Source organism: Archocentrus centrarchus, chromosome 16 (assembly GCF_007364275.1).
Source record: "Archocentrus centrarchus isolate MPI-CPG fArcCen1 chromosome 16, fArcCen1, whole genome shotgun sequence".
Taxonomy (NCBI): Eukaryota; Metazoa; Chordata; class Actinopteri; order Cichliformes; family Cichlidae; genus Archocentrus; species Archocentrus centrarchus.
Window position 1 is genome coordinate 3861005 of NC_044361.1, and position 26666 is coordinate 3887670.

A 26666-nucleotide genomic window follows, 5' to 3' on the forward strand; every position below is an offset into this window, starting at 1 on the left:
CTCTTGGAATGAAAAATAAGGCCTGATTTCACTTGGCACATGCAGCTTGTTCTTTGGCCATCCCCATGTCATTGTGTTGATGAGAAGCTGCAGTGTTTTATCCTGTTCTGTGGCTGTCTTTATCTCCTGTAGTCTGTCTGCTGAGATCGGTAGATGTTGTACCATGTTAACTGTTTCTAGCTCAGCCTCCACAGGTACGTCCTCCAGAGGATAGGCTCTGCTAAGGGAGTCTGCTAGCACTAAATCCCTTCCTGGCACATACAAGACTTCTGTATCATATTTCTGTATGCGCAGCATCATACCCTGCAGCCTTTTGGGAGCACTCAGCAATGGTTTTCGCACTATGGTTTCTAATGGCTTGTGATCGCTCTGAACAGTCACTTTGTGGCCATATGTGTACTGATGAAATTTCTCCAGGCCAAAGACCATTGCCAGAAACTCCTTTTCTATCTGTGCATATCCTTGTTCTGTTTTTGTTAGTGCTCTACTAGCAAAAGCAACTGGCTTGCCCATTTGCATCAGTGCTGCACCTAATCCTGTGTCTGATGCGTCACTCTGCAATGTCAGCTCTTCTTCTGGGTTATAGTACTTTAACACAGGGGCATTTGTTATTGTCTTTTTAGATTAAGGAACGCCTCCTCTTGTTCTGCATTCCACGTCCACTCACTATCCTTGTGTGTCAAGTCTCTTAACACTTTACAGTGATCTGACAGGTGAGGGCAAAACTTGGTTAAGTAATTAGCCATACCTATCAGTCTTTGCACTGCTTTCACATCTGTCGGCGCTGGCATCTGCTCAACAGCACGCACCTTTTCTGGGTCTGGTTTGAGGCCCTCAGCAGTCAGGCGGTGTCCGATGTATGTAGTCTCCTTCTGCTTCAATCTGAACTTGTCTGCATTCAGTTTTATATTCTTTTCTCTGCATCTGTCCAAAAACTGCTTCAATTTTCTGTCGTGATCTTGCTCTGCCTCCTCTTCCGTCTCTCCCTGCCCTGTGATCAGAATGTCATCCGCTATGATGTACAGTCCAGGCATATTGTCTAGTGCTTGCATCAGTTTTCTCTGAAAGATTTCTGGGGCTGTACTTATCCCCATTGGCATCCTCAGCCATCTATACCGACCAAATGGAGTGGCAAACGTCGTCACATAGCTGGACTCCTCCTCCAGCTGTACATGCCAAAATCCACTCTTGACGTCGCACACTGTGAACACTTTAGCTTTCGACAGGTCTGGTAGAATGTCCTCAATAGTTGGCAGTGGAAAGTGACTACGCCTTAGCGCTTTGTTCAAAGGTTTGGGATCGATACACACTCTAGGCTTGCCATTTTGTTTTTGGACAACCACCATGGCACTGATCCATTCTGTACTGCATTCCACAGGTGTGATTATCCCTCTCTGTTGTAGGTTTTGTAATTCTTCTTTAAGCGGTTTCATTAAAGCCACTGGTACACGTCTCTTTGGTAGCTGTACTGGCTTTACTGTACTGTCTATCTCCATTTTATATTTTCCCTCTAAACACCCATCTCCAGTGAATACATCAGCGTATCTCACTTTAATCTGCTCCACCGTCCAGGGTTCTATTGCAGGCTTTTTTGCCGTTGTGACTATGCTATCAATTGCCATGATGTTTTCATAGTGCACTTTAATCAGCTTCATTGCCTCACTGGCTTTCCTACCAATCAAAGGCATTACACCATCTGTATCCACCACTTGGAACTCCAGTCGGTACAGTTTATTGTTTCTTGGGTTTCTTATCTTAACTTTACACTTCCCTATAGGTCTCAGTTTGCTTTTGTTGTACATGACTAGCACACTTTTGGTATGTTCCAACTCAACGTCTGGATTTAGCAGGTTGATTGGGATAATGTTGCAGCTAGCTCCACAGTCTATTTGAAATTGTACTGTGTTTTTCCCTAGCAGCATGCCTGCGTACAGAAGCTGGGAGTCTTTTTTAACTGTACCTGTCTCTTTTCTTTCTTTTATTCCCTTGTCCTCACCACATCTTGTCTCCTCAGTGTCCACCTTCTCCATCTCTGTTGAGGTGACACTGGCGATATCCTCGTATTCATCGCTCACACTTTCTGTCTTTATGTTACTCACATGTTTGTGTCTTGTCCGGTCCATTTTTGCTTTGCATTTAGCTGCAAAATGGTTCTTTGTGCCACACTTAGCACACTTTTTCCCAAATGCAGGACATTTTTCTTTCCTCTTCTCGTGCGTTTTCCCACAGAATTTACACTGCACTGTGTTGCTGTCTGTACTCTGGTACTGTGCTCCTTGTACAGCATGCACCTCTTCTGCAATTGCGCTGGTGATTGCTTTCACATTCTCCTTGGACAGTTCGGCCGCTCTGCACAGTTGAAGACATGTGTCCAGTGTGAGGTTCTTTTCACGAAGCAGGCGTTCTCTCATGCTTGTATTGTTACCTCCACACACAATCCTGTCCCGAATCAGCGAATCCCTTAATGTCCCAAAGTTGCACGTTTTTGCTAGCAGTCTTAGTTCAGTAACGTAGCTGTCAATGCTCTCGCTGGCCCCCTGACTCCTAGTAAAGAAACGATAACGTTCAACCGTCTCATTCACGCCGGGGTTGCAATGATCATCAAACTTCTTGATGATATCCTCTAGCTTCCAAGCATCATGAGCAGTATCTCCCATCAGCGTGTCCAAAAGGTCTCTGCCACTGTCACCGACTAGATAGCTGAACAGCTTTACCTTCTGTGTGTCGTCTGCATCTGTCAGCGTTAGATCCACATACAGCAGGAACTCGTCCCTCCAGCTCTTCCATGTCTTTGCGATGTTGCTGGAATCCAGGCATAGCGTCCGGGGCGGCTTCAGGCCATCCATGACGTGTTGTAGTGGTCTCTCTCCTCGTTAGCTCTCGCTACCGCTAGACGGCACACACTGTAGTGCTACGCTACTGTAATCCAGACCAAGTCCTCGCCGCTGCCACCATGTTTTATTCTTGTTCGTTTCTTTCTTGTAATTCCTCAAAGAGCACAAACTCGGTCCACTTTAACTCATAGGGTCTTTAACTTTATTAATTCAGGCGTGTAAAACAACAATACAGCTCGGTCTGGATGCTCTGCTGCATACGCTTCCGGCCCCTAAAACTGTCCGAGCGCTTCACCTATACAAACGGTAGTTCCTATTGTAACAATAGGGGGTCATTTTTGACTGTTGGGTTTTCTCTGTATGATTGTAGGGTCTTTACCCACAATACAAAGCGCCTTGAGGCGACAGTTTGTTGTGATTTGGCGCTATATAAATAAAATTGAATTGAATTGAATTGAATTGAATTGAACTCCTCCAGGATGGCACATCAATATGTACCACTGCCAGAAGGTTTGTAGTGTCTCCCAGCACAGTCTCAAGAGCATGACGGTGATTCCAGGAGACAGGCAAGTACTCTAGGAGAGCTGGACAGGGTCGTAGAAGCTCCTTAACCCATCAGGAGGACCGGTATCTGCACCTTTGTGCAAGGAGGCACAGGACGAGCACTGACAAAATGACCTCCGGCAGGTCACTGGTGTGAATGTCTTTGAGCATTTGAGCACTGTGGAGCATTTGCTATAAATGCTAGAATTGGCAGGTCTATGCTTTTCATAGATGAGAGCAGGTTCACCCTGAGCACATGTGACAGACCTGAAAGGGTCTAAAGAAGCCGACAAGAATGTTATTTGGTCAATATTGGTCTAGAAAGACATATCCATGGAAGGACGCCCAGACCTCTACAGGCTAGGCAATATCACCCTGACTGTTGTTAGGTATTAGAATGAAATCCTTGGACCCAGTGTTGGACCTGCACTGGTGCAGTGGGTCCTGGGTTCCTCCCATTGAATGATAATGTCTGGCCTCATGTGGCGAGAGTATGCAGGCAGTTCCTGGAGGATGAAGGAATTGATACCATTTACTGACCCCCGGCGCTCGCCTGACCTAAATCCAATAAAACACCTCTGGGATATTATGTTTTGCTCCATCCAATGCTGCCAGGTTGCACCTCGGACTTTCCAGGAGCTCAGTGATGCTCCAATCCAGATCTGGGACATCTGACATTGTCAGGCATGCTTATAAGCACTTGGGGGCCACACAAACTACTGAGTACCATTTTGAGCTGCTGAAATGAAATTTGGGCAAAATGTTCTAACCTGCTGCATCATTTTTTTCACTTTGATTTTCAGGGTGTCTTTGAATTCAGCCCTCTGTAGGTTGATAATTTTCATTTGCATCAATGATGTGGGACCCTTTAGTTCCCAACACATTACCCAGTTCATATCAGTATAGATATCCAGCAGAGAGATCTGATCTGTTTTCATAATTTTCCTTTAATTTTTTTTGAGCAGTGGACTTTGCTAACCAAAATAGCTAGTTAGGTATAGTTAACTTAGCAGTCTACCCTCTTATCCAAATACGGTCACTTTTAGCTTAAAAAAAAACAAGATGATGGTTGGCAGAGTTGCAAACTAGCTGGTGACCAACACGAGGAGGAAATGCCAGGCTGTTGTGGCTGTGTATGGTTCTTCCACATGATACTGAGGCCCCTGTCCATCCAATCACCTAATCCAATAAATGGCACCTAACAAGAGTTAACAAGAGTAGATTAAGCTGTTTGGCATTGGCAGAGAAAATTTGGCAAGTTTTTCATGGACACAACCCACATACTCAACTCTGCTGCTCAACCCACAAATGGATTTTCTTTACAATTTAAGGGGAAATAAACAGGCTTTCCAACAGGTATAACATTTATTGCCAAGAAGCATCGTTACAACACTGTTACAGCAAAGAAATAATCACCCAAAAACAAATTTCCTTACTTTTTTGGTAAGTTTAGTTAGAAGCGACTATGATAGCACACAACACAAAGGGTGGCTTCACACTACTGACATCAATCTTCAGTGCACGCTCTATTTTTTAAAAGGCTTTCTGCCTGTGGCCGAATATTGTTTTCACCACTGACAATCTCAAATTAAGTAGTGTAAAATTTACCACTTCAACATTATGACAGTTTCTATACTGAACAATGATGCAGATTTATAAAATGTATTATGTGATGACTTTTAACTGAATTTGTAAGAATTAAGCATGCTTATCTTAAAATTTTAAATCCGATTCAGTTTTTTTTTAGACGCGTTTCTTTTTTGATTGTGATACGTTTACTTTCTTTGCTGATTGCCTTTTTCAGAAGTCAGTTTTTGAGTGTGCACTCATTTGCTGATTTTGAACATGCTATGCAAATAAGTCTGACTTGAAAGTTATCTATGAAAGAAGCAGCAGATGAAGTAACTTGCATGTTTGACATTTATGCTAATCTATTAATGCATTTGAACATTTGGATGAATGCTCTGAGATGTATTTCAAACTGTTACCACTTCCCCCTGAACGCACCACCATATGTTCATCACTGTAGACAGATTACAGCTATTGTTCTCCTTTATCACAATGTTAACAAGACCCGTCCTCTAATATCCCCAAACATCGTCATTAGGAACCCAGGCTGGAGGCGTTATTCAACTAACATTTCTAAGGCCATGCATCACTTATGTCCCTGCTATGGTCTCTGCAAATCTGACAAACCCAAGTGACTCTCTCCTCTACCACCTGTAAATGTCAATTACCATATTTCCCCCTGACATTTATCAGTAATGGCTAACATGAGCTACGTGAAATCAGTGTCATTATGGTGCTGATGGACAGGGGAGGCGCTAATGGGTGCGTAACTTCATGCAGATACACAACAGGCCCTGTTTATCGATCAGAGACGGTTGACGCTTGAGCACATCTCAATAAAGGCCTAACCACAATGTGATCAAAACAAATAAATTGACTGATTAGGCTGTTACTGCATGCACTCGACTCTCTGCTCCACTTTCTTTATTCAGCCTTCAATGACAGACAAAGACAGGAACTGAGAGTCCACACTATGGTAGCTTCTGTTTGTGTTCTACTTTTTTTCTGGGTTAAACTGTTTGCTGTTATCATTGTGTGTCTGAGACGTCTTCTTACAATGGCTGAGCCCACCTCTGGTGTAAAAAGGTGTAACGAGGTATATTCATGTTCTTTCAGCTGTACACAAATGGTAAATTGTCTCCAGTTACAGAGAGGCTTCATAGTATTTCAGCCTCCCATCGCAAACAGCTTGAGGTTCAGTGTTTTGCCAAAGGAGGGGATCAAACCACCAACCCTGTAATTAGTGGACAGCACATTCCACTACCTGGGCCACCCACACAAAGAAATTTCTTGTATTTGGTTCATCATTGAGTGTCTTTATTGTGGTATTTTTTATCATCAATCCATCATTCTGATATAAGCTGTTAAACTCTTTTCAACATCCAGCATCTACCTGAGATTAAGCACATTTTAAAACACATACACACAGAGCCTGAGGTCGTATGTTTGGTTTGCATAATAAAGGAAACAAAACACATAAAGTTTTTATGTTTCAATCAAAAAGTCAAAAATATTTATGTTGCTTATTTTGATTATTAAAAATGTGTGAAGAAATTATACCCAGATCCCCAGGAATATGCAGATGCTGAGCAGTTTACTGCTTTTTCTTTTGTTTGTTTCAACTTGAGAGTTTGACACCTAAAATGTGAGACCTACCCCGAGCCCCTTCGCAGGCAGGTGTTTTTGTAGTGCGAGGCGTCACGCAATTGCTAAGCAACATGCAATCAGCTGCCATTTGCTTGTGTGCAGACACAATTATGCATGAAATCAAATACAAAAATTATTTACATCAAAACGTATTTAATGCAAATGCAATGACTGGTTTCCTCTTGCGGCACTAAATACCACAAAATACTGTTGAAAGGGAGGATGTTAGTATTTGTTACCCCAAAATCATGTAACATAACACACCAAGTTAAAATAAACCTTATTGTCTCAGTGTTCGACTCACCACTCCGATGGAGAAGTAGTTGTTTATAATGCTGTAAGGCACCGGGTCCCCTCGCTCTTCCTTGTCTGTGGGTGTGACATCAATCTTCCAGCGATCCAGCATCACCTCTGTACTGTTCTCAATGTCCCGCAGGATCTTAAGGAGGCTTTCACCCTCATAGCCTCAGGAAGAATGAGATGAGACAAGTGAGATGTTAAAATGGGTCTAGGATGCTCATGCTACATGACTGACACTTTGTGACTACAAGTGGATGGGCAACAAATACAACAAAATATCGCTGAGATCCTCTTATCATTTTTTTAATATAGCTATATACTGTTTTTACTTGGAGTATTATTTCATTTTGCTATTTACAATTGCCTGGTTTCATTATTAAGCTCCTTAGGCTATAATGTATTGGAGATTTTGTCTTAACTATGTCTGCTGACTGCTGTTTATTTTATTTTATTTATTTATTTTTTTTTGGGGGGGGGTGGTGGTAAATGAAATTCTAGTATTTGAGTATTTTATTTATACTAAAGTACTTTATTTAGATGGTATTTGTCTCTGTGCAATTCCCCCTTAGATTCATAAAGTACCCCATCGTCCCATGGGTTCACCTTATAAATAAATTGCTAGATTTGATAACTTTGCACCTCACCCTGTCCTCCAAATATTTTCAGCTCTGGCAACAACCAAGATGGAGGTGGCAGCTAAATGTCAAACTCGAGGCTACCCCCATCTTTGCTACGCAGCGTTTGGTTTTTAGAGATTTTTTTTTTTGTGCCCATTTTGATCTAAATGCTGGTTTGGATTTCAAGGAGATCAGAAAATTATTGTGGCAAAAGCTAATTAAAGCAAATATTATTCATCCAATTTATGTAATTGTGCTACATGTATTTACACTTTGTGCAGGACCGCTGGCTCTGTGCCCTCTCACAGTGTAACGTTGTTTAATGCTGAAAATCAGTTACACAATATTTTGATAATCCTTTAATTGTTTAGTCAAAAACTTAAAAAAAAAACCCTCTTTTCTTTGTTTTATATGACTAAATATTTCTGTATTTGACCTGACACTAATTAATCAGTTAATTTTTATATTATTTTTACACAATTCAATTAAGTAATTACTAGTTTCAGCTGCATTGTTGTTCTAGAATAATTATACTTTGATAAGTAATATTAACAATGGAGTTCTAATGTGGAACATTTACACTGCTACAGCAAAGGGAGCGAGGCCATGTTCTTCACTGTTATGTATCTGTTTTCTGTCAGTACCTCCTCCCCATCGCAGACATCTTGCCAGGTCGTTGCCCGTGCCAAGAGGAAGTATGCACACAGGGGGGTTCCTGTCCAGGTTGGCCTTATCTGGAGCAGCGGGACAAAAATCACAACAAGATGCGAAACAAGGCCAAAGCGAGAAAACAAACTCACTGCAAGAACTTGCAAAGAAACCGTCAAATCCCTTTTTTTTGCGGCTGAACTTGTAAAACTACGAGTCAACATGGATGTCCAGTTGCACAGTCTATTTCAAGAGGCGCATTTTGCCTGACAGTTATTACATCTCTTTGTTTTGATTGATAAAAAATTGAGGCAATTTTTGAGAGCCCAAACAAGTAACACATCTTCAAGACCAAACAGAGAAGGCCAGGTGATTTTTTTTTTTTTCCCCTTCAAATGATGACTAATATGTTGTTTTCCAACTCACGTAATCATCCCATTTTACCACCCCTGAAGATGCAGGCTTGGATGTAATGAAAGTGTTCATATACAACCCATTTATTACGCTTTACCATTTCAGGCTGGACAACAAGAGGGCTGCAGCCTTTGAAAAATAATAAAAACAAAGGCAATTTTGCCAAAAAAAAAAAAAAAGGAAATGGGGTGTTTAAGTGCTACAGTACTATGTTTATTATTTTACAGGTAACTGAATGTAGTATGTGTACATATACTGTAGCACCCCAGAAGGTTTGGAGTTTTTTTTGTGGAAGGGAGCAAAGTTTTGATAAAGTTGTGACAAAATAAACTATTGTTATTAAAAAGTAACATATTCTATACCGATGAAGTCCAGGATCCAGCCCACAGTGCCGTCGCCTCCGCAGGCCAACACTCGGAAATCAGGAACATCTCTGAAGAAATTCAACCTGTAACAAACACAGATGACGCATATTTTTTTATGCAACTATTTCTTATAAATGTCTTGCACTTATTGATATATTTTCACTGGTCTGGTTACTTTGAAATGTAGAAAAAAGTGTTTTCTTGCCAAGATCCTTTTGTACCTCCTTCTGTTTTCTCTGAAAATATCCATAAATGCCACGTTTGGTCAGGTGATTTTAAAAATAAAGGTTTTTCAGTGTTTCTAGTGTTTAAAAATTCACATGGCAAAGACGTGGTGTGCATATTATGAGCATATTTTTGAGCCCACTGCGATAGCACACTGCTTCACTGCAAACCCCCCATCTAATCCCACAAAATAACACATGTCGCATTGATAATTATTCATTCAGTGAGCTAGCCTGCCTGTTCGAGGGCTAATTGGATCATGACAGGCAATGTTCAGTCCAACTTCTTCCGTTCCTTCACAATAACAAAGCCCTAACTGAATGAGCCAGCCTCCGAGCCTCGTATGGCGGGTAAATGATTCGCTCAATTACTCTCCAACTGGGACCACAAACCATATTAGACGCAAAACAGACGGCCGCAAACATGAAAGGCAACTTTGGGGATATTTAAATACCAAGAAACAAACACTTAATTTGCTGTAATTGCATTAGTGAGGCAGATAATTGACAGCAGCGCGTGCGGCTGCCTCGGCCTGCAGTGTCCGACGGTGACCGCTCACCCTGCTAATGTGTGCTGCGGTGAGCACACTTGACAAAATATTAACGAGGTTAGAGCGGGGCAGGGTCATCTGGAATGTTCTCAACTCTGAGGAGAAGCTCTGGATTCGGGTCCAGACAGCTGAGGAGAGACAGGTGATGTTTCAGGCACATCAGCAGAGAAACAAAACAGTGGCCACAAGGAGGTCAGGTCCCTAAAACTTGGGAGTTGCATTGGCACAATGAGAGCTGTGCCAGTCTCAGTACCCAGCGAGTGCTGCTGTGTATTTATTTTTTATAAGACACAAAGATTCTGTTTTCACATCTAATCAAAGCCAAACAACGTGGCAGCACGACGCCGAGGCATTCCTGTGTGTTTAAACGCTGCTGGACGCAAACGGTAAAGTGAGGGAGCCTCGTGCATGTAAATGATCCATTCATTTTCTTAATCACAAATGTGAACCGTAGGAAACCCGGAGCTGCCCACACCACCAGCCTGCAGCGAGCTGCTTGTCTGTATGCGTGATCACATGTGGTATGGCGAGAGTTTCACCTCTCTCCTTCTGTCAGTCACTCGTGTCACCGGCTCTGCGTTCAGCCTTATGCATATGGAGCCGCTGCTTGTCTGAGACTACAGCATGACGCCGTCGTCTCCAGGATTTGTTATGTGTGAACTCACCTCATTTGCTTCGGTTCTGTGTGAGGGAGGCGAGTGAGGGGCTTAATACTGCAGGCCTCTCCTGCATGTGATGGTGGTTATTATATGTGAACAACAACACAAAACACTAGTGTACGTGTAAACAGAAGGTCATTAGCTGATATGATTAGTGAGGTAACAAACAAACGGATGCTTTCAGATTTGTGTTTCTTCTTCAGCTCTTTTCTTTTATTTCTGCAATAATTCATTTAAAAAAACGATTTATTTTTTAATGCAAAGGAACTTATTAGACATTAGAAAATAAATAAATAAAATAAAAATTTCTGACCCATATTTTCTACCATGGTTCCCCTGCAGAAGCTGCTGCAGCCAAGTATAAAATGTGAAAAACACAAACTAAAAAAATAAAAACTAAAAAATATAAAACTAATGCTTATTATAGTGCATCAGTTAAGACGTTGTGTCTTTATTTTTTCCTTTGTGTCTACACTGTATTCATTATTATTACTATTACTAATTCTTTAGATACATCACAGTATTTGTTTTTGGACATAACTCCTAAAAACTTAAAGGTCATGTTCACATTTTTTATGTAGAAAGAGCAAAATGTAAAATCATCCCTGCTGAGACTGCTGTCACATTATCCATGTTTATCTGTAGTTACACTGATGCAAAGTTATTAGCTACAATGTTTTTAATATATAAATTAGAAGTCTTAATTTTCATTTTAAACAAAAATATCTGCATGCTTTGTCTCTGTTTTTTATCTTTGATGAAAAAGAGCTGCAGATTTTTCCTCTGCACCGTATGAATGTGTTTCTTAATGGCCTCTCAGAAAAAGCAAACCTCAGGCTTCATATGGGACGCGTACTTTTTGGTGTCGCAGTCGCCTTTGTGTCTTTATCTAATCACACCTAGAAAAGTCAGTGAAATATTTCATAATGTGTGTCTGGGCATTTTAAGCCTAAAAAATGGAAACATTTATTATATTGACAGTCACATCTTTTGTGGAAATAACCTATTTTTAAAAAGATATATAATCTAGCGTCCCCCTTTTTCTGTACTAGCACACGGTCAGTAACGTACCCCGGCATGGGTCCATTTTTAGCCAAGTTGTAGACTTGTCTTGGGTTCAGAAGATACTGGAACTTTCTATAAATCCTACAGAAGTAAGAAAGAAAGAAATAACACCAGAGAAAAAACATCTGTCCCAAACAAAAAGACAACCAACAAGCAAAGCACGTGTCTCCCTCAAATATCACATATTAGTTTCCACTCCAGGAGGTTTGGTGTGTTAAGTACAAATGCAGACCAGGGTCCAATCACAATGTGGCGAGGCGGTGGACTGGGCAGCGGGGTGGGACATACCCAAAGTCCCCTTGAGGAGAAACCATTAGAAAGACTAATTCATTTTAATTTCAATTTCATTATATCAACTGGCTGAAGTCATATTTTGATCTCATAATTTAAACAAATGGGGGCCGGAGTAATAAGGAGTGAATGAATATGTTTCAGTAATAACCCAATTAGCCCTGGGTTAAAGAAGGGGGACCAGCCAGTGACATGACAGTGAGAAGGGTGTCTGAGAAGTGTGTGTGTGTGTAATAGGTGTGTGTGTGAGAGAGAGAGAAAGAGAAGCGAGCGTCCGGCGCTTTAGGGAACTGTTATTATGTTTATATTTGACTAAGTATGCCGAAAGCACTCGGCGGCCGGAGGCCACGCTGCTGCCTTCCCTGTGCGGCTGAAGAGCGCGCCTTCAGAGGCCTCTTGTAGCATGTTGAGACAGATTGTGTACTTACCTCTCTCCCTGCTTCCCCCCGCTCTTTGGATTGACAAACACCAGCAGAGGATGAGTGCCCTCTATTGTTGTGATCTGAATGGGATATGTCAAAACAAACTGTTGGTGTTTGGAGACTGCAGGATGCTTCACAGGAATTCACTTTCAAGCCATATCCCTCAGACATTTTGCCAAGTATATACAGCACTTTCAAGGCATGCCAGTCATCTGATTTGTTATATACTGTAGCTTTCCTGTTACCTGGCTGAGGTGATGTGTGTGTGCGCTTCATATTCCTTTGCCTGAATAAAAACTTCATCTCGGGTTAATTATAATATCTAATTATACAGGGGCAGCCGTGATGAAGATTTTAACCAGTATCTCTGAAAATACATCACACGACAGTTCCCTTGGATTTTGAGAAACTGATATTTTTATCTTTCAAAGTCACCTTGTTTTTTTTCCTTATTGTCAAAAAAAAAAAAAAAAAGCCTGACAATCACTCCTATTAAAATGAGTCAAGTAAATAGCTGCTCACTGCAGGCTAGTCATTCCCAAAACTCTAAGGTAAGCACAAGACAAAGCATATCCTTCTTTGGATCTTTTGATGATTTGCTGGTTGAGACTGAATCTCTGTTAACACCTTTTCTACTACCTGATAGCCACTCCTCCATTTAAACTCCTGCCTCACTAATGAGGGTCGGGTTCAGAAAAATATATCATTTTCAAGTCCACTAAGTTAGTTTCATTAGTTCTACTTTTGTACATTTATTTTTAAAAGTAGGAATCTGATGGAAATTGAAACTTAAGTGGCTAAATTTTCAATTAAAACTCCTGGCAGCCCCCTTGCAGTACCCTCACTGCCCAACAGTGGGCGACTGTACAGCCACATGAACTAGTGAGAATCTCCAGCTTCACGGCAGTTAATCAGGACTGGCTCAAAATCAGCTACAGTTGAAATGAAGAATAGAGTAGCATAGAAAGCCTTTATTGTTATTGTATTATACAAAATACAATGAAACTGGGAGCGCCATTCCTGGTTGGTGAATTAAAGCCACAAACATATCACTCATGTTAACAACTCACCTAGACTTCTGGCAGCCAATTCATATTTTCTTTAAACCTTTTGGACAGTAACAGAGCTCTACAGCATATCCTGTCTAATTTTTGAACATCAGTTTATTGTTTTTCTCCCTTTTTATTATGTTTTTTATGGGAGCTTCAAGCTGACACCATCTTTATACTTAAATGCTTTAAAAACATTAAATATTATTTTTCAAGTTTGGCACCATTAAACTGGCTTTAGAAGTACTGGAGTGCTGGATGAAGGTTGTTCTTCTGGCTTCAGAGCCCATAAAGTACTGTACTGTATACAAACAGCACAGTAAAAAACTCCCCTGTTTTACACTCAGTCAATACTCTCAACCTGATATCTCATAATTCACAATAGTACTTATTTGTCACTGCTTTCTAATCAGCTGGGCGATTTGTCTTGTGTGACACAAGAGAGGAAGTTCCCGTTTCCCTGAGTGGTAGTGAAACTGTGGACGGGCAGAGGCTGCGATGCCGGAGGCCGATCTCACAAAGTGCCACATAAACAAGCTCTGAGTCAGCGGCCCCTGTTTGAATCACCCGTCCTACAGTCAGTCTGCAACAACTCGCCCAGTGCTCTCCCTGACACAGATGAAGCACTTAACTCCCCCTGTCTACTATCCCAGCAGGCCAAGGGTGAATTAATGAGCTCCCTGTCCAGTCCAGAGTGATCCATTACTTCCTGTAATTATAAATAATAATCTTGATTATTACGCTGGTTAGCCAGCGAGGAGCATAGATGGATGTGCCTGGGATATGATTCATCATATTTCTCTCTCATCCACACACAGACGTGCAGTCGCCACAGACGGCGGCAGGCTTCCATCGTCAGCATGCTGGCTGACAGATATTAGAGAGCATCAGGGTGGACTGGGCTCTGCCATAGGATACTGATTACCAGCAGGGCCTGCAGAGCCCCATTATACATCCCAGCACCAACCACAGAGCTTCATTTCAAACCACGGTTTTCAACAAAGAAAAAAAAGGTTTGATGTCTGGTTAAAATCTCAAAATAATGCCGCTGTTGTCAGTTTGTAGTTGGTGCAGAATTTAGCAGCAAGCTTTCTAACATGTGCTTCAGTAACTGGCTGAGTTACACTAAATTTTGTTTATTAGTTTCTCTGCATCCGTAAAACATTTCAGGTCATATATTGTGCACAAAGGCCCCAAAATAATCAGAATATTTCATGTTCCATAAGCTAAGCTTGAGGGAAGTCTTGTACTTTCACTGGATTACTGCTAATTTTTCAGCTTGTGCTTTTTAAAAAAATTAAGAACCCAAAAATTAAGTAAAAAATTGAGTACAACCTGCAGTCCTTGGCCATCGACTGTGACAGAGTTGGCTCTCTGCATCTTTCCTCGGCCTGACTGACTTGACCGAGAATCCTTCCTCAGCGTAGACTGTCTTTCCTGAGGTCAAAGGTCAAACAATTACAAGAGCATCATTTTTTTTTTCTTTTTAAATTGGACTGAACTGTTCATAAGTAATCAGAAACAATGCAACATGAGTTTACTGCCAGAATCAAACTGTCCTATAGCTGTTGCTGTAAACCCGTCTCCAGAGACCAGGCAGACGTGACTGCTTTCTTTCTATGACTACAATGATGTGAACAATATAGTGTAGGCTGCAGACTCTTCAACAGATTTTCAGTTTTGGCAGCATGAAGAAGTCAGACAATAAACTACTATTTGTAATTTTCCAGTAGTTTTCCTGTGAGTGACCTGAAAAGGTCACTTAACCTGGTGATAAAATATTCTGGATTCCAGAAGAATCTCACTGAAAGAAAAGCTTATGTTACAAATTACAACGTACAAATTATCTGCTATAACCAAACAAAAGGTTATATGCATAAATACAATAAAACAACAATAAAGTAATTCATAAAAAATACTGTGAGCCAGGCTGGAACAGTTTTTACGCTGGCTTTTGACCTTTCCTGGCAAACTTTCACAACATAAGTTTAAAATTGAGTTTTTGCTCAGCAAGCAGACTCGTACAATTTTGGAAATAAACTTCTACAAAATAATTTGGTGCCATCTCAAAGCTCAGTGGGAGAACACGGGCTGATGATTGGATCCTCGGGTAACAGTTTCAAACGAGGTCAGGTTCATCGAGCCTCGGGACTGCTGACCCATCAGAAGTGAAGTCTTACCAGGACGATGGGGCAGATTGAGTTGGGGGGCAGGATGTGATCCTTCAGGGGTCCACAGTCACACTCAGGTTTCACATGTGAGGCACACTTGTTATGGAGCTGGAGGAGGTGACACCATCATTAACAACCAGCTCATGTCAATAAGAATACATGTTTAACTGTACAGTTTCTGGTATAAGCTCCAGACTAATTTACTTTACATGTGTCGTTGTCACTGTTTTATTTTCTATTAACTTGCAGCTGCAAACAAGTGTTTTCTGAGTGTAAATTGGTGGGATGACTTGTGAGGAACGAGAGGTGCAAAAATGAAACCCTAAACAACAAGAAGCAGTGGGAGTATAATAAGGAGGTGGCTGCCTCTCCTCGGGTGGCGGCTTACCGTGATTTGACACCAAACACAGTGGAGCCCAGTCAGACCCTGGTAACACTTAATGGTTTTGTGACACTTGTCACACTTGGTGGGGCAGTTCCCTTCCACCCAGAAATGATGCATTACCTGCAGAGAAAAGGAGAGACGACACACAGAGAAGGAAAAAAGTGAGAAAAGAAACATGGTGCAGAAAAACAAGACGTATACAAAAGCACAAGTGACACAACAATTAAAGAAAGCAAGAAGGAAGAAGAAAGAAAAACAGAGAGCAAGAAAGAGAAAGGCAGAGCGAACAGTGCTGTCTGCATCCCTGCCTCTAAACTGGGTTTATCCTGGTAATTAGAAATGCTTAGTAGCAGATTGAGTCGTTGCAATTCCACGAGAGGAAGAGAAGCTCTTATCCTAAGCTCCACGGAGCATCGCTGATCCAAGCGTGCCGACTGGTAAACACTCCAATTGGACGTACCTCTGTATTTTTCTTGGACTTGACATACGTTTTGATGCAAGACAGCGGAGCACGAGCCACGCAGCGCTCGTGGACTGTGTACTTGCAGACTGGGAAAAAAAGAAAAGAAAAGAAATGAGTTACAAGGTTTTCAATGAGGGAAAGAAAAACAGACTTTTCATGTAGCTGTAAATTATGAACACTAGGGTTTGAGTAATCTGTGTGCAAGAAGATGTTTGTGCTAAAATTTTTACGACTCAGTGAAGGGTTCGTTGTAGGATGCAGTATGACTGAAACACAAGCAGGTTTTATCCTTTTAAAATGTGTATATATATATATATATATATATTAGAATGGTTTCTCCTTTATCTTCACTTCACAGTATCCTGTGATATTTTTGAACATCTTCAACATTTTTGTCCAGTTTTAAACAATGCATAAAAAACAACACTGATCTATAACGTTAGATTACATCTTTGTAAATAGATAAGTGCATCTGTCGAACCTTTAATACTGATTGAAATACTCACATGAGCAGCAGAGTCCCTGCTTCCCCAGTCCAATTAGCATGTTGAGACACAGGTTACAGTAGGCTGGCTTATTAAAGTGCTTCAGTCTCCACACGTGCTGCCCATCGTCTTTTACGTTCTGCAGCAACAGAAACAGGTGAAATGATTAATTGGTGGAACAGTCACTGGTTTATGTATCCACTGCTGTATTACAGCGCTTCATATTCAGGTTACAGAATCACCGGTTAATCATCTGGCCGATTAAATTTGTTGCTTGTCTCACAAGCTGACCATTTCGACCCCAGAAAGCAGATTGTGTTGAGCGGGGATGGAGCGTTTTCAGTGGGAGAAACGTTTCATCACTCATCCGAGTGACTTCTTCAGTCTCAGCTGATTTGGGGAATGGCTGCAATCACAGAGAGTGAGAGATATAGTTTTAGGCCCCCCCCCTTCTTAGCTCAGTGATGCTCTTTTTCCTTTCCACATAAAAGTCCTTGAGTCCCCATTTAAACCTGCCCAGGATGTGCACATCCTCACCATTGAGAGCATGGCCACTGGAACCGTAGGAGTAAATAGATGGTAGAGTCCTGGACTGACAGTACGCTTGGCCAGAGGTTGTTTGGTTTTCCTGATGTATAATTCACAGCAATCGTCTTGGCACTTAACCCTGTACACTATATTGCTCTGTTTGTGCCAGGGAACCGGGTCCTTGGGGTGGACCAGTTTTTGGTGTAGCATGTTTTTGGAGCTTGAAAGCTACAGAGATGTGGCATTTTGAAAAACATCCACTCCAATACTCCTGACACGTTTGGGCAGCAGTTGTCCTTCTTCTCTCCTGGATTGCCTGGAGGTTTCCTCAGGCATCTTCCCAGTTTTGCCCAGCTGGGAAAACCACATTTAGTCATTGATGTTCTTCTTTAACCTGGGCCGCAGTGTCTGTGGGGATGGTATTTACTCTCTGACAATGCTGTGATTGCAGCCATTCCCCAGCTCTCTGTAAATAGCACCCAAAGCCACTGCTCAATGGTCATGGCAATTTTCATATTAACGATCATAAAAGTGAGCTCATGGGCCATTTTTAGGCAGTGTTACTGGTTTCGGTCATTATGCAGCTGAACTGTTTATAAGGTTGAAACCTGCAGTCAGCTAAGACTGAAGAAGTCACTTGGATGATGAACTGTTTCTCCCACTGAAAATGCTGCATCCAGATGAACAGAAACAACTTTCTGGGACTTCCTCTGCTGGATTCATAAGCACGCGTCACGACAAAGCATTTTGAGTTTTGTTTATTCTTTTGGGTCAAACAGTCCAAATTCAGTAAGGACAGATGACAGGACTTTCTGTTACTCTTTTGTAGTAATATTCATTCATAAAAAAAAAAAAGGACATCTAGTAAGGATTTATATAAAAGATAGTCAAATGCTTCCACCTAGTGGGAAAACTGAGAACTGATGGTGTTCAGACTTTGGCATTGCACAGCAGCAGGAGGAAAATGTGAAGCCGTTATGAAGCATTTCTCCTTTGGACAGTTTCAATAACACTTTGGTTTGTTTTGTACAGTTTCATACTGTACAAAACAAACCAAAGGAACCAACCATGTTCACTTGTAGAGTGTGAATAACAAAACAAAACACACACTTCGGTTTCTGCTACTTCTACCAAGAGAAGAGCTTTTAAAAAGAGCATCATGGTGGTGGCATGGGAGGAGGGCCCACGACCAGATGGTAGAAAACACAAAGAAGGAATTAGATTATAAGATAAAATAAGATATTTTTATTATCATTGCGCAATATGATGAAATTTTGTTGGAGCCATCCTTTAGGTGCAGAAATAATAAATAATATGAGATAACAAATAAAATATAAGAAATATAAATAAATAAAAATTAAATAAATAAGGATCTGATATTTAGAGGCAGAGGCAGCATGAATAGCAAATAAATAAATGGTCTGTTTACAACTGTATGCAATTTGCTAAAGTGGTGCAGTGGATGTGCAAGGATGTCTGTTGGGTTTGATATAGTCAGAGCTCAGCAGTGTAACAGCTCTGTGGTAGGAGCTGTTTTCTAGTCTTGACGTTCGAGTGCACGCTGTCCTGTAGCACCTCCCAGAAGGCATGAGGGTGAAGAGGCAGTGTCCCGGATGTGCTGTCCAAATCCAAAATAAAGCACAACAGGTCAGGAGATATATCTAAAATGGTATGAACTGGGAGCACATGAGGAAACAGACATATTGACAAAGGACAAAGGGGAGACAAAACTTTGGGCTGTTTGAATATTCAAATTTTATGAAGGTTCCTCAATGAATATCTGAATGGTGGGCCACAGTAATAGGTCTGCTAGTTCAAGAAAGGTGCTTCAACACTTTGATTATTCGCTCCTTTATCATAGGATCCACTGGACCATCCTTTATGAAAAGAGAGGACTTCCCATTCAGCTGACTTCTCAGGACTTGCCTTACTCTCTGCAGGTACTTGGCGGGTGCAGCTTTCCTAGCAGCCTCTTCATGGTTCCCGTTTGCGTGTGGGATTCCAAGGTACTTATAGCTTCTCCTCAATGTCTGCAATGTTGCCTTCTGGTAGTGCAATCCCCTCAGTTATGACTATATACCACTGGCAGATGTATAGAAAAATCTTACCAATGGTTGGACAAAGTTGCGCTGAAAGACAGCACAGAGGGACTAATCATGGCAGCACAGGAACAAGCTCTGAGCACAAGATCGTACACACAAGACGTAGCGATACCGAGCGATGGCAACATCAAGAAGAAGGAACACGAGAAGCTCGACAAATACCAAGGGCTAAGAGAAGAACTAGAGAGGATGTGGAAGATGAAGGTAACAGTGGTCCCTGTGGTAATCAGAACACTTGGGGCAGTGACCCCCAAACTGGGAGAATGGCTCCAGCAGATACTAGGAATGACATCCAAGATCTCTGTCCAGAAGAGCGCAATCCTAGGAACAGCTAAGATACTGCACAGGACCCTCAAGCTCTCAGGCCTCTGGGCCCTGAGCTTGGAGTACAAAGACCACCTACAGGGCAAGTGGGGAATTTTTTCTTTATTTATACCATTTATTGGTGGACCAATGTTACTGGACTTGCATAGTTTGTCCACCAGAGGGCTCTCAGCAACTTCCCTCTTGGCAATACAGGTGTTTCGAATGCTTCAAACACAACAACCAGCTCATCTGGGCAGAGTCAGGCAGAGTGTACATGAATAAATGACTAATTGCACATGACAAATGTTAGGAAATGCATCAGGCTTAAAAATCCTATGTTGGTTGGGCTGTTAATAACAAATTAAAGCCACTGAGGAAACAGGAGAGACAGACAGGAAGCAGAACTAACACAGGACACAAAAGAAAACCTTCAAAGAAAACAGAAAATCACCAAAAGAGACTGACACAGACCTAAACAAAATGTCAGGGAGAGAGGAAATAAGAAATAAGAGAGCAATAAAACTATAAACATAAAGTAAACACAGGAACCAAGGACCTCATAACACAGGAACGACTGTACGTCACATATACTAGAACGATAAAGAGCTTAAAACTTTAAGCACTGGACTAACAATTAAACATCAGGCATAAACTAAGACTCAAACATATTAACTAAGCAGCCAAAAGAAGATTCCAGAATGAAAAGCGTGAAACTCAAGTATCGAAGCCAGCGACCATGACAGAAAAGATGCAGAGGGAGAGTGGCACCTGCTGCAGGCACGGCTGAGGCAGGAGGAGGGGACTAATTAGCATTTTCATAGATCTGTGCATAATAAATGAGGCACTATGTAGTGCTATAATACTGTGCAAAAGTCTTCAGCCAACCCTCATTTCTTCATATTTGGCTGTGGATGCAGCAGTTTATTGAAACATGTAAACACATTTATTTAAGCAGTCTTCAGGAATCGGTCTCCAGGCTTTTTGGGGACATTCAAAGCTCTTCTTTGGGTGTTGGCTGCCTTTTGTTTGCTCTCTGTCCAGATGATCCCACACTGCTTCAGAAATGTTGTTTTCTGGCTTCTGGAAAGACCAATCCATGACTTATAGTCTTCCATTTTTCTATCCAGGTTTGTTTTTACTGCATCGGCAGCATGTTTGAGATCATTGTTGTGCTGAAAAATGAAGCTGAGATGTTTTCCAGATGTATTGCATGGGTTTCAAAATCTGAGCGTACTTTTCTGCTTCTGATTTTTGACCGAAATGCAGCCCCAAACCATGACAGAGTTTTACAGATGGCTGTAAACACTCACTGTTGTGTCCCTCTCCTGACATCCTCATTAGGTCTTTGAGAATCACCTTGTTGGTACAGAAACACTATTTCTAAAAAGACACTAAAATGCCCAGAGATACAAAAAAGTACCTAAAGATGAAATTTTAAATCGTTTCTTTGCCAAGTTGTTGTGTTTTTGGACCCAACACTGATTCGTTAGCTGCCTTTTTATGTGTGAACGATTCATTGGTCAGTGTTAAGTAGTTAAAAATGTTTATAAATGAGAGGTGGCACAAGACTTCAGTGCAGTACATCTAAAAAAAGCATCTTTCAGCTTCTTTTTCATAAGGGTGTTAACACAGCAGCTGGATCTGTGTGTTTGGTTTCATGCATTTTACTCCAGATGCCCATCCTGAGGCATCTGTGTCTCCTTCCAGTCTTGAAGAATCATTCACTGTTAGGCAAATGTGTTAACCACTACAATAAAGAGCCCGAATACATTTTAAGGCATTAGGAGGGCCTTTTCATGGTCACATTTATTTTAGGGGTTTAATCAGTGCCTGGAGCTTTCTAAAGTCTGGACTTGATCTTGGTAAAGGCTACAGGTAACATTTAACATGTAGCCAACAACTACTTTGTCTTTCTTAGAGTCTTTTTCAGGCTTTCTTCTCATTAACAGGGTTAGATCAGTGTTAGCACCAAACGTAAACCGTCTCTCTGTGGACTCACGGTCTCCAGCCCCAGCAGGACTAGCAGTGGGATGGTGGTCATGCCTCCCTGGATCCACTCTTCCAGCGATACAGTGCCGTCGTGATCGTAGTCAATCTCCTGCATCATTTCCTGAAGGATCTACAGTATAAAGAAGAACAGAGGACTTCTTTAAAAGAATACAGAAGCAGTTGAGTATGCATTATTGTCTCAGTGTAGTAAGGAATATTTTCATGCACACTTCATTTCTCACGCAGCATAGTTCAGGAATGTCCTTCTTACTGGTTTTAGCTCAGTCACATCCCATTCCAGGTACTCTGCAACATGCATCATCTGGGAGACAATGTGCTCCAACTCCTGCGGTGAGACCACAGATGATCATTACAGGCACAAAAACACTGTGTTTACCTTTCTGTATGTCGCAGCCTTAAGTTAATGTCACTAAATTTCTTTGGCATGAATAGACTGATGAACAGCTGGTAATAACAGGCTGGAAATGTCATTCTTCTACAGAGAAGAGCTGCACAGAGAAAAACAAAGGCAGTGTGGGAAGGGGCTGGAGGCTGAAGGTTTAATTACAATGGTTGCTATTTGGGGGGCAGATGCGGGTGATGTTATTATCTAGTGGCACAATGAATCACTATGATGCACTTAGGATGTCTTTAAAAATCAGTGTATGAGTGTAAATGAAGAGTTCATACCGTTTTTTTCATTTTCTCTGTGTTTTTGAGTATGATTTGGGTCCCACTGAATGATTATCTCTGCCTACATTTATATTCTCTCTGCCCTCTCATTAGCACTCTGCTTTCTTTTATGCTTTCTATCTCCCATCCAATAATGGGTGGGAGATGACTAATAACTGGATACATTACCAAACCCACTCCACCTTCTCTATCTCCCTTTTAACCCTTTAATTTAAGCCCCCACTACCTCCTACACACTCAGTACAGATAAAGAGTAATGCTCTTTCATTCATAACTATGTCCAAACAACACATTTTACTCATCATTGTTTTCTCTCTGTTACTCTCCTCTTTTCATCCATTAATTAGTTTATTTAAATAGATTTATTTATGAAGAAAACAGACAAAGAGAAACAGAGATTGATGAACAGAAACAATAAAGAATGACAATAAACACCACCACAATAATTAACTGTTGATACAAGGCAGGACAGGTCCATGCTTTCATAACATCCATACATCCATCCATCCATCCATCTTCTTCCGCTTATCTGGGGCTGGGTTGCAGGGGCAGCAGTCTAAGCAGAGAAGCCCAGACCTCCCTCTCCTCAGCCAGCTCCTCCAGCTCATCCGAGGGGGGGACACCAGGGTGTTCCCAGGCCAGCCGAGCGGTACAATCTTTCCTGCATGTCCGGGGCCTCCTCCCAGTAGGACATGCCCGAAACACGTCACCCAAGAGACATCCTGGTCAGATGCCCGAACAACCTCAACTGGCTCCTTTCGATGTGGAAGAGCAGGGACTCTACTCTGAGCCCCTCCCAAATGGCTGCACTCCTCACCCTATCTTTAAGGGAGAGGCCAGCCACCCTTCAGAAGAAGCTCATTTCTGCCACTTTCATATTGTTTATCCCAAATTTTGACCCTAACATCTGACTGTCACAACATTTTCAGTCTTCTATTTTCTAATTTTGGTCAGCCTGTGTAAATTGTGGCCTCAGTTTCTTATTCTCAGCTGACAGGAGTGGCTCCCGGTGTGGTCGCTGCAGCTCATCTGCTTCATAGTCCAACATGTTGTGCATTCAGAGGTGCTCTTCTGCATACGCTAGTTTTAACGAGTAGTTCTTTGAGTTTCTGTTGCTTTCCTGTCACCTCGAAGCCGTCCGGCCATTCTCCTCTGATGTCTGACATCAAAAACTGGATATTTTCTCATTTTTGGACCATTCTCTCTAAAAACCCTAGAGATGGTTGTGTGGGTAAATCCCAGTGGATTAGCAATATGTGAAATCCTCAGACCAGCCCATCTGCCACCAACAACCGTGCCACATTCAAAGTCACTTAAACCACCCTTCTTCAACTATTTGTCAGTCGAGAATAGAAATGGAACTTAAAAAAAAGCTAATCACAAAAAATGATTTTGTTCATTAAAAAAATGAAGGCATTTTGAGGCGGGATCAGCCTGTTTTTGCAAGTCACAATTATATTAAAAGAAACACTTTAAAAGGGGAAATATTTACCGAGCTGTCCAAACAGCCGTTTCCGTCTGTGTCGTAGAGGCGAAACATGACTGTGGAGACAAAAAGAAAATGTCAGTTAACTGTAGTAACACCGCGTATTCTCCAAGTTTCTCAGCCTCTGAGGTGAATATTTAAAGTACCACAGCAGTTCTGGCAGCACTCCTCAGCGTGAGAAAAAAAAAGCCTTTATCTCAGCAGCTGTAAGCCTCTGAAAGCTGCAACTTTAAGTGTCCCCCAATTACCACTTGAACGTGTCGCTATGGAAACGGACAGCTCTTAAGTCACAGATGTGATTGATCGTCTCTTAATGTCAATAATTTACAGTGCTGTGCAAAAGTCTTGAATCACCCCTCATTCCTTTATATTTAATTAACCCAGACTGCTGAATCCGTTTTAATGTAGAACAATAGTCTTTCTGAATATTTTTCCTACTCCTTGTACTGACCACTTTCAGAGGGATGTATTTTTTTTGTTTGTTGAATCACTTAATGCTGGCCTATGACTCATTCAGGCACCCAACTCAAGGGATGAACCAGTGTTGTGTATACTCATTACAGACAATTTAACAAAGAGCCAATTTTAAATAATGACTTCATGATGAATTTAAAGATAAACACAGCACAAAAGTACAAAAACACAGCATCTGGTCCCATTTCTTTAGTTGAAACTAGGGCTGCAACTATCAATTATTTTAGTAATCAAGTATTCTATCAATTATTCTATCGATTATTCTGTTGATCAACCGGATAAGAAATACTTTTGTCTTATTAATCTGCATATTTGAACCCCTGTAGATTTACTGCAGTTTTTCTCTGTGTGAAACAAACAGCAGAGGATGGAGCAGCTACAAAGTTCTCTTTTCTTCACCTGCAGATCAGGTGGTTGATGAAGGACCTCCAGCTGTGTCCCAGAAAAGGTTTATTGGTGGTTACAGGAAAAAGTATGGAAGCTCGTTTCTGCCACTAAAAAAAAAAAAAAAATTGCCGGCCATAAAAAAGCGCCGCTGTTTCCCTTCGCTCCACCTGAGATCACCTTCTGGGTAATGGCTCCGCCTCTTTGCGCATGTGCAGAGGACTGCAGAGGACTGTTGTGTTATCAATGTTGCTGCATGCACTTAATGTTGGAATGCTTTCTATTCACAAGCTCCCTCCTAAATACCAGGTCTGGGGGTCCTGTTGGTACCAAACTGTTGCTAATGCTACTGGCGGCGCGACGCTAGCAAACTGAAATTCTCAGCACAGCAGTGTTAATTTTGACAGCAAAGTTTGATTTAGTTTTAGTCATAGTCTTTTGACGAAAATGTAATTTAGTTTTAGTCATAATTTAGTCATCTGAATAGTTTTAGTTTTAGTCTAGTTTTAGTCGATGAAATTATCGTAAGAATATAGTCGACTAAATCTACAGCCGATTTAGTCGACTAAAATATAAAGGGTGTAAAATGTAAATCTTTTTCTTCACTTCCCTTGAATTAGTCATTATACACACTTACACAAAACTAAACATTTATTAAAAGTTATGCAATATTATTAATAATATTAACATTAGTGTTTCACCTGCTTCCCACACACCTGATCATTAACACCACCTTACTGAGATAATCCGAGTGTTTTACAGCAGGACGCTCTGAAAGGTACAGGGCAGTGTTCAGGACTAAGATTATAAAGGCTAATCCACCTCAGTGTGGAGATATTCTCTAAACACAAACTGGGAAAAACACTTTACCCTGCATGACATTAAAATGCTGACCTCTGCATGGAGATCTGGGTGACTGGTTTGCAGATGTTGTTTAAGATTTGTCGTGTTTTTACCCGAGATAGTCGCCCCACATGGTTTACACATCGTTTTGTTTGTCACAACGTCAAAGGAAAAATGTGTCCATAAATCGGCTCTTCTCTTTCTCCCTGCTGACACTGTTTACATCACTTAGTTCTATCGGAAGTAACGACCAATCACAGGCTAGTTTGTCCTTCCCGGGTTTAGAGCAAATTTGTGCAACTGTGCGTTTGATTGGATGTTTTCCTAACTTGTCCCGCCCTGTCACAAAATCAGTTCTGATTGGATTTCATCCCGCCAAGCATTTTTATCTCGTTTTCATTAGTTGACGAAAGTGTCAATTAATTTCGTTCAAGTTTTTATCAATTTAGGCAGTTTTTATTTAGTTATCGTCTCTTATCGTCATGAAAAAAAGGTTCGTCGACGAAAACTATGACGAAAATATTTCGTCAACAAAATTAACACTGCAGCACAGTGAGCACTACACACACACATACACACACACACACACACACACACACACACACACACACACACACACACGAGTGTAGAGAGCAATGATGGTGTGGAAAAACGTGTCAGTGATGATCCACTCAGTGTTAAAGGGTCATTTTTCCTAATGAGGAGAACTTAACACCTGAGACTGAGACGCCTGAGTTGCAGAGTTTAAACGAAGCATCTAAGCTACAAATTTGTTGCTTGTGTGTGTGTGTGTGTGTGTGTGTGTGTGTGTGTGTGTGTGTGTGTGTGTGTGTGTGTGTGTGTGTGTGTGTGTTTGTGTGTGTGTGTTGTGCTTGCTGTGCTGAGACTCATGTTGAGGACTGTGTTAATATAATTTTTTATAATCGAATTGTTTGAGTTACTCCAGGAATCATTGCAGCCATAGTTGAAACTATGAAAAATGCCAATCAAACACAGTTTGACGTATTTTTGCACCAGCAAGGTGATACCCAAAGAGCTATTAGCCGAAGACTTGCCATATCTAGACATGATGTGCAATATGTCCTTAAAAAATTTGAGGAAACTAGAAAAGCAGAGGCCAAAAGAAGAACTGGCAGACCTAAAAACCTGCTGTATCCAC

General features: G+C 41.3%; 1 protein-coding gene across 1 annotated transcript in view; it reads right to left on the minus strand.

The window, feature by feature from the left end:
* Positions 1-26666, minus strand: part of dgkb (diacylglycerol kinase, beta) — a 90780-nt gene that overhangs the window by 41580 nt on the left and 22534 nt on the right. The window contains exons 7-19 of the mRNA XM_030749685.1: positions 23813-23862; positions 21899-21973; positions 21638-21757; positions 16724-16841; positions 16215-16303; positions 15758-15874; positions 15379-15477; positions 14534-14635; positions 12156-12229; positions 11443-11517; positions 8935-9020; positions 8155-8244; positions 6898-7058 (exon numbers count right to left, since the gene is read on the minus strand). Of these exons, the coding sequence (XP_030605545.1) occupies positions 6898-7058; positions 8155-8244; positions 8935-9020; positions 11443-11517; positions 12156-12229; positions 14534-14635; positions 15379-15477; positions 15758-15874; positions 16215-16303; positions 16724-16841; positions 21638-21757; positions 21899-21973; positions 23813-23862 (1256 nt within the window). The remainder of the gene's footprint in view (positions 1-6897; positions 7059-8154; positions 8245-8934; positions 9021-11442; positions 11518-12155; positions 12230-14533; positions 14636-15378; positions 15478-15757; positions 15875-16214; positions 16304-16723; positions 16842-21637; positions 21758-21898; positions 21974-23812; positions 23863-26666) is intronic.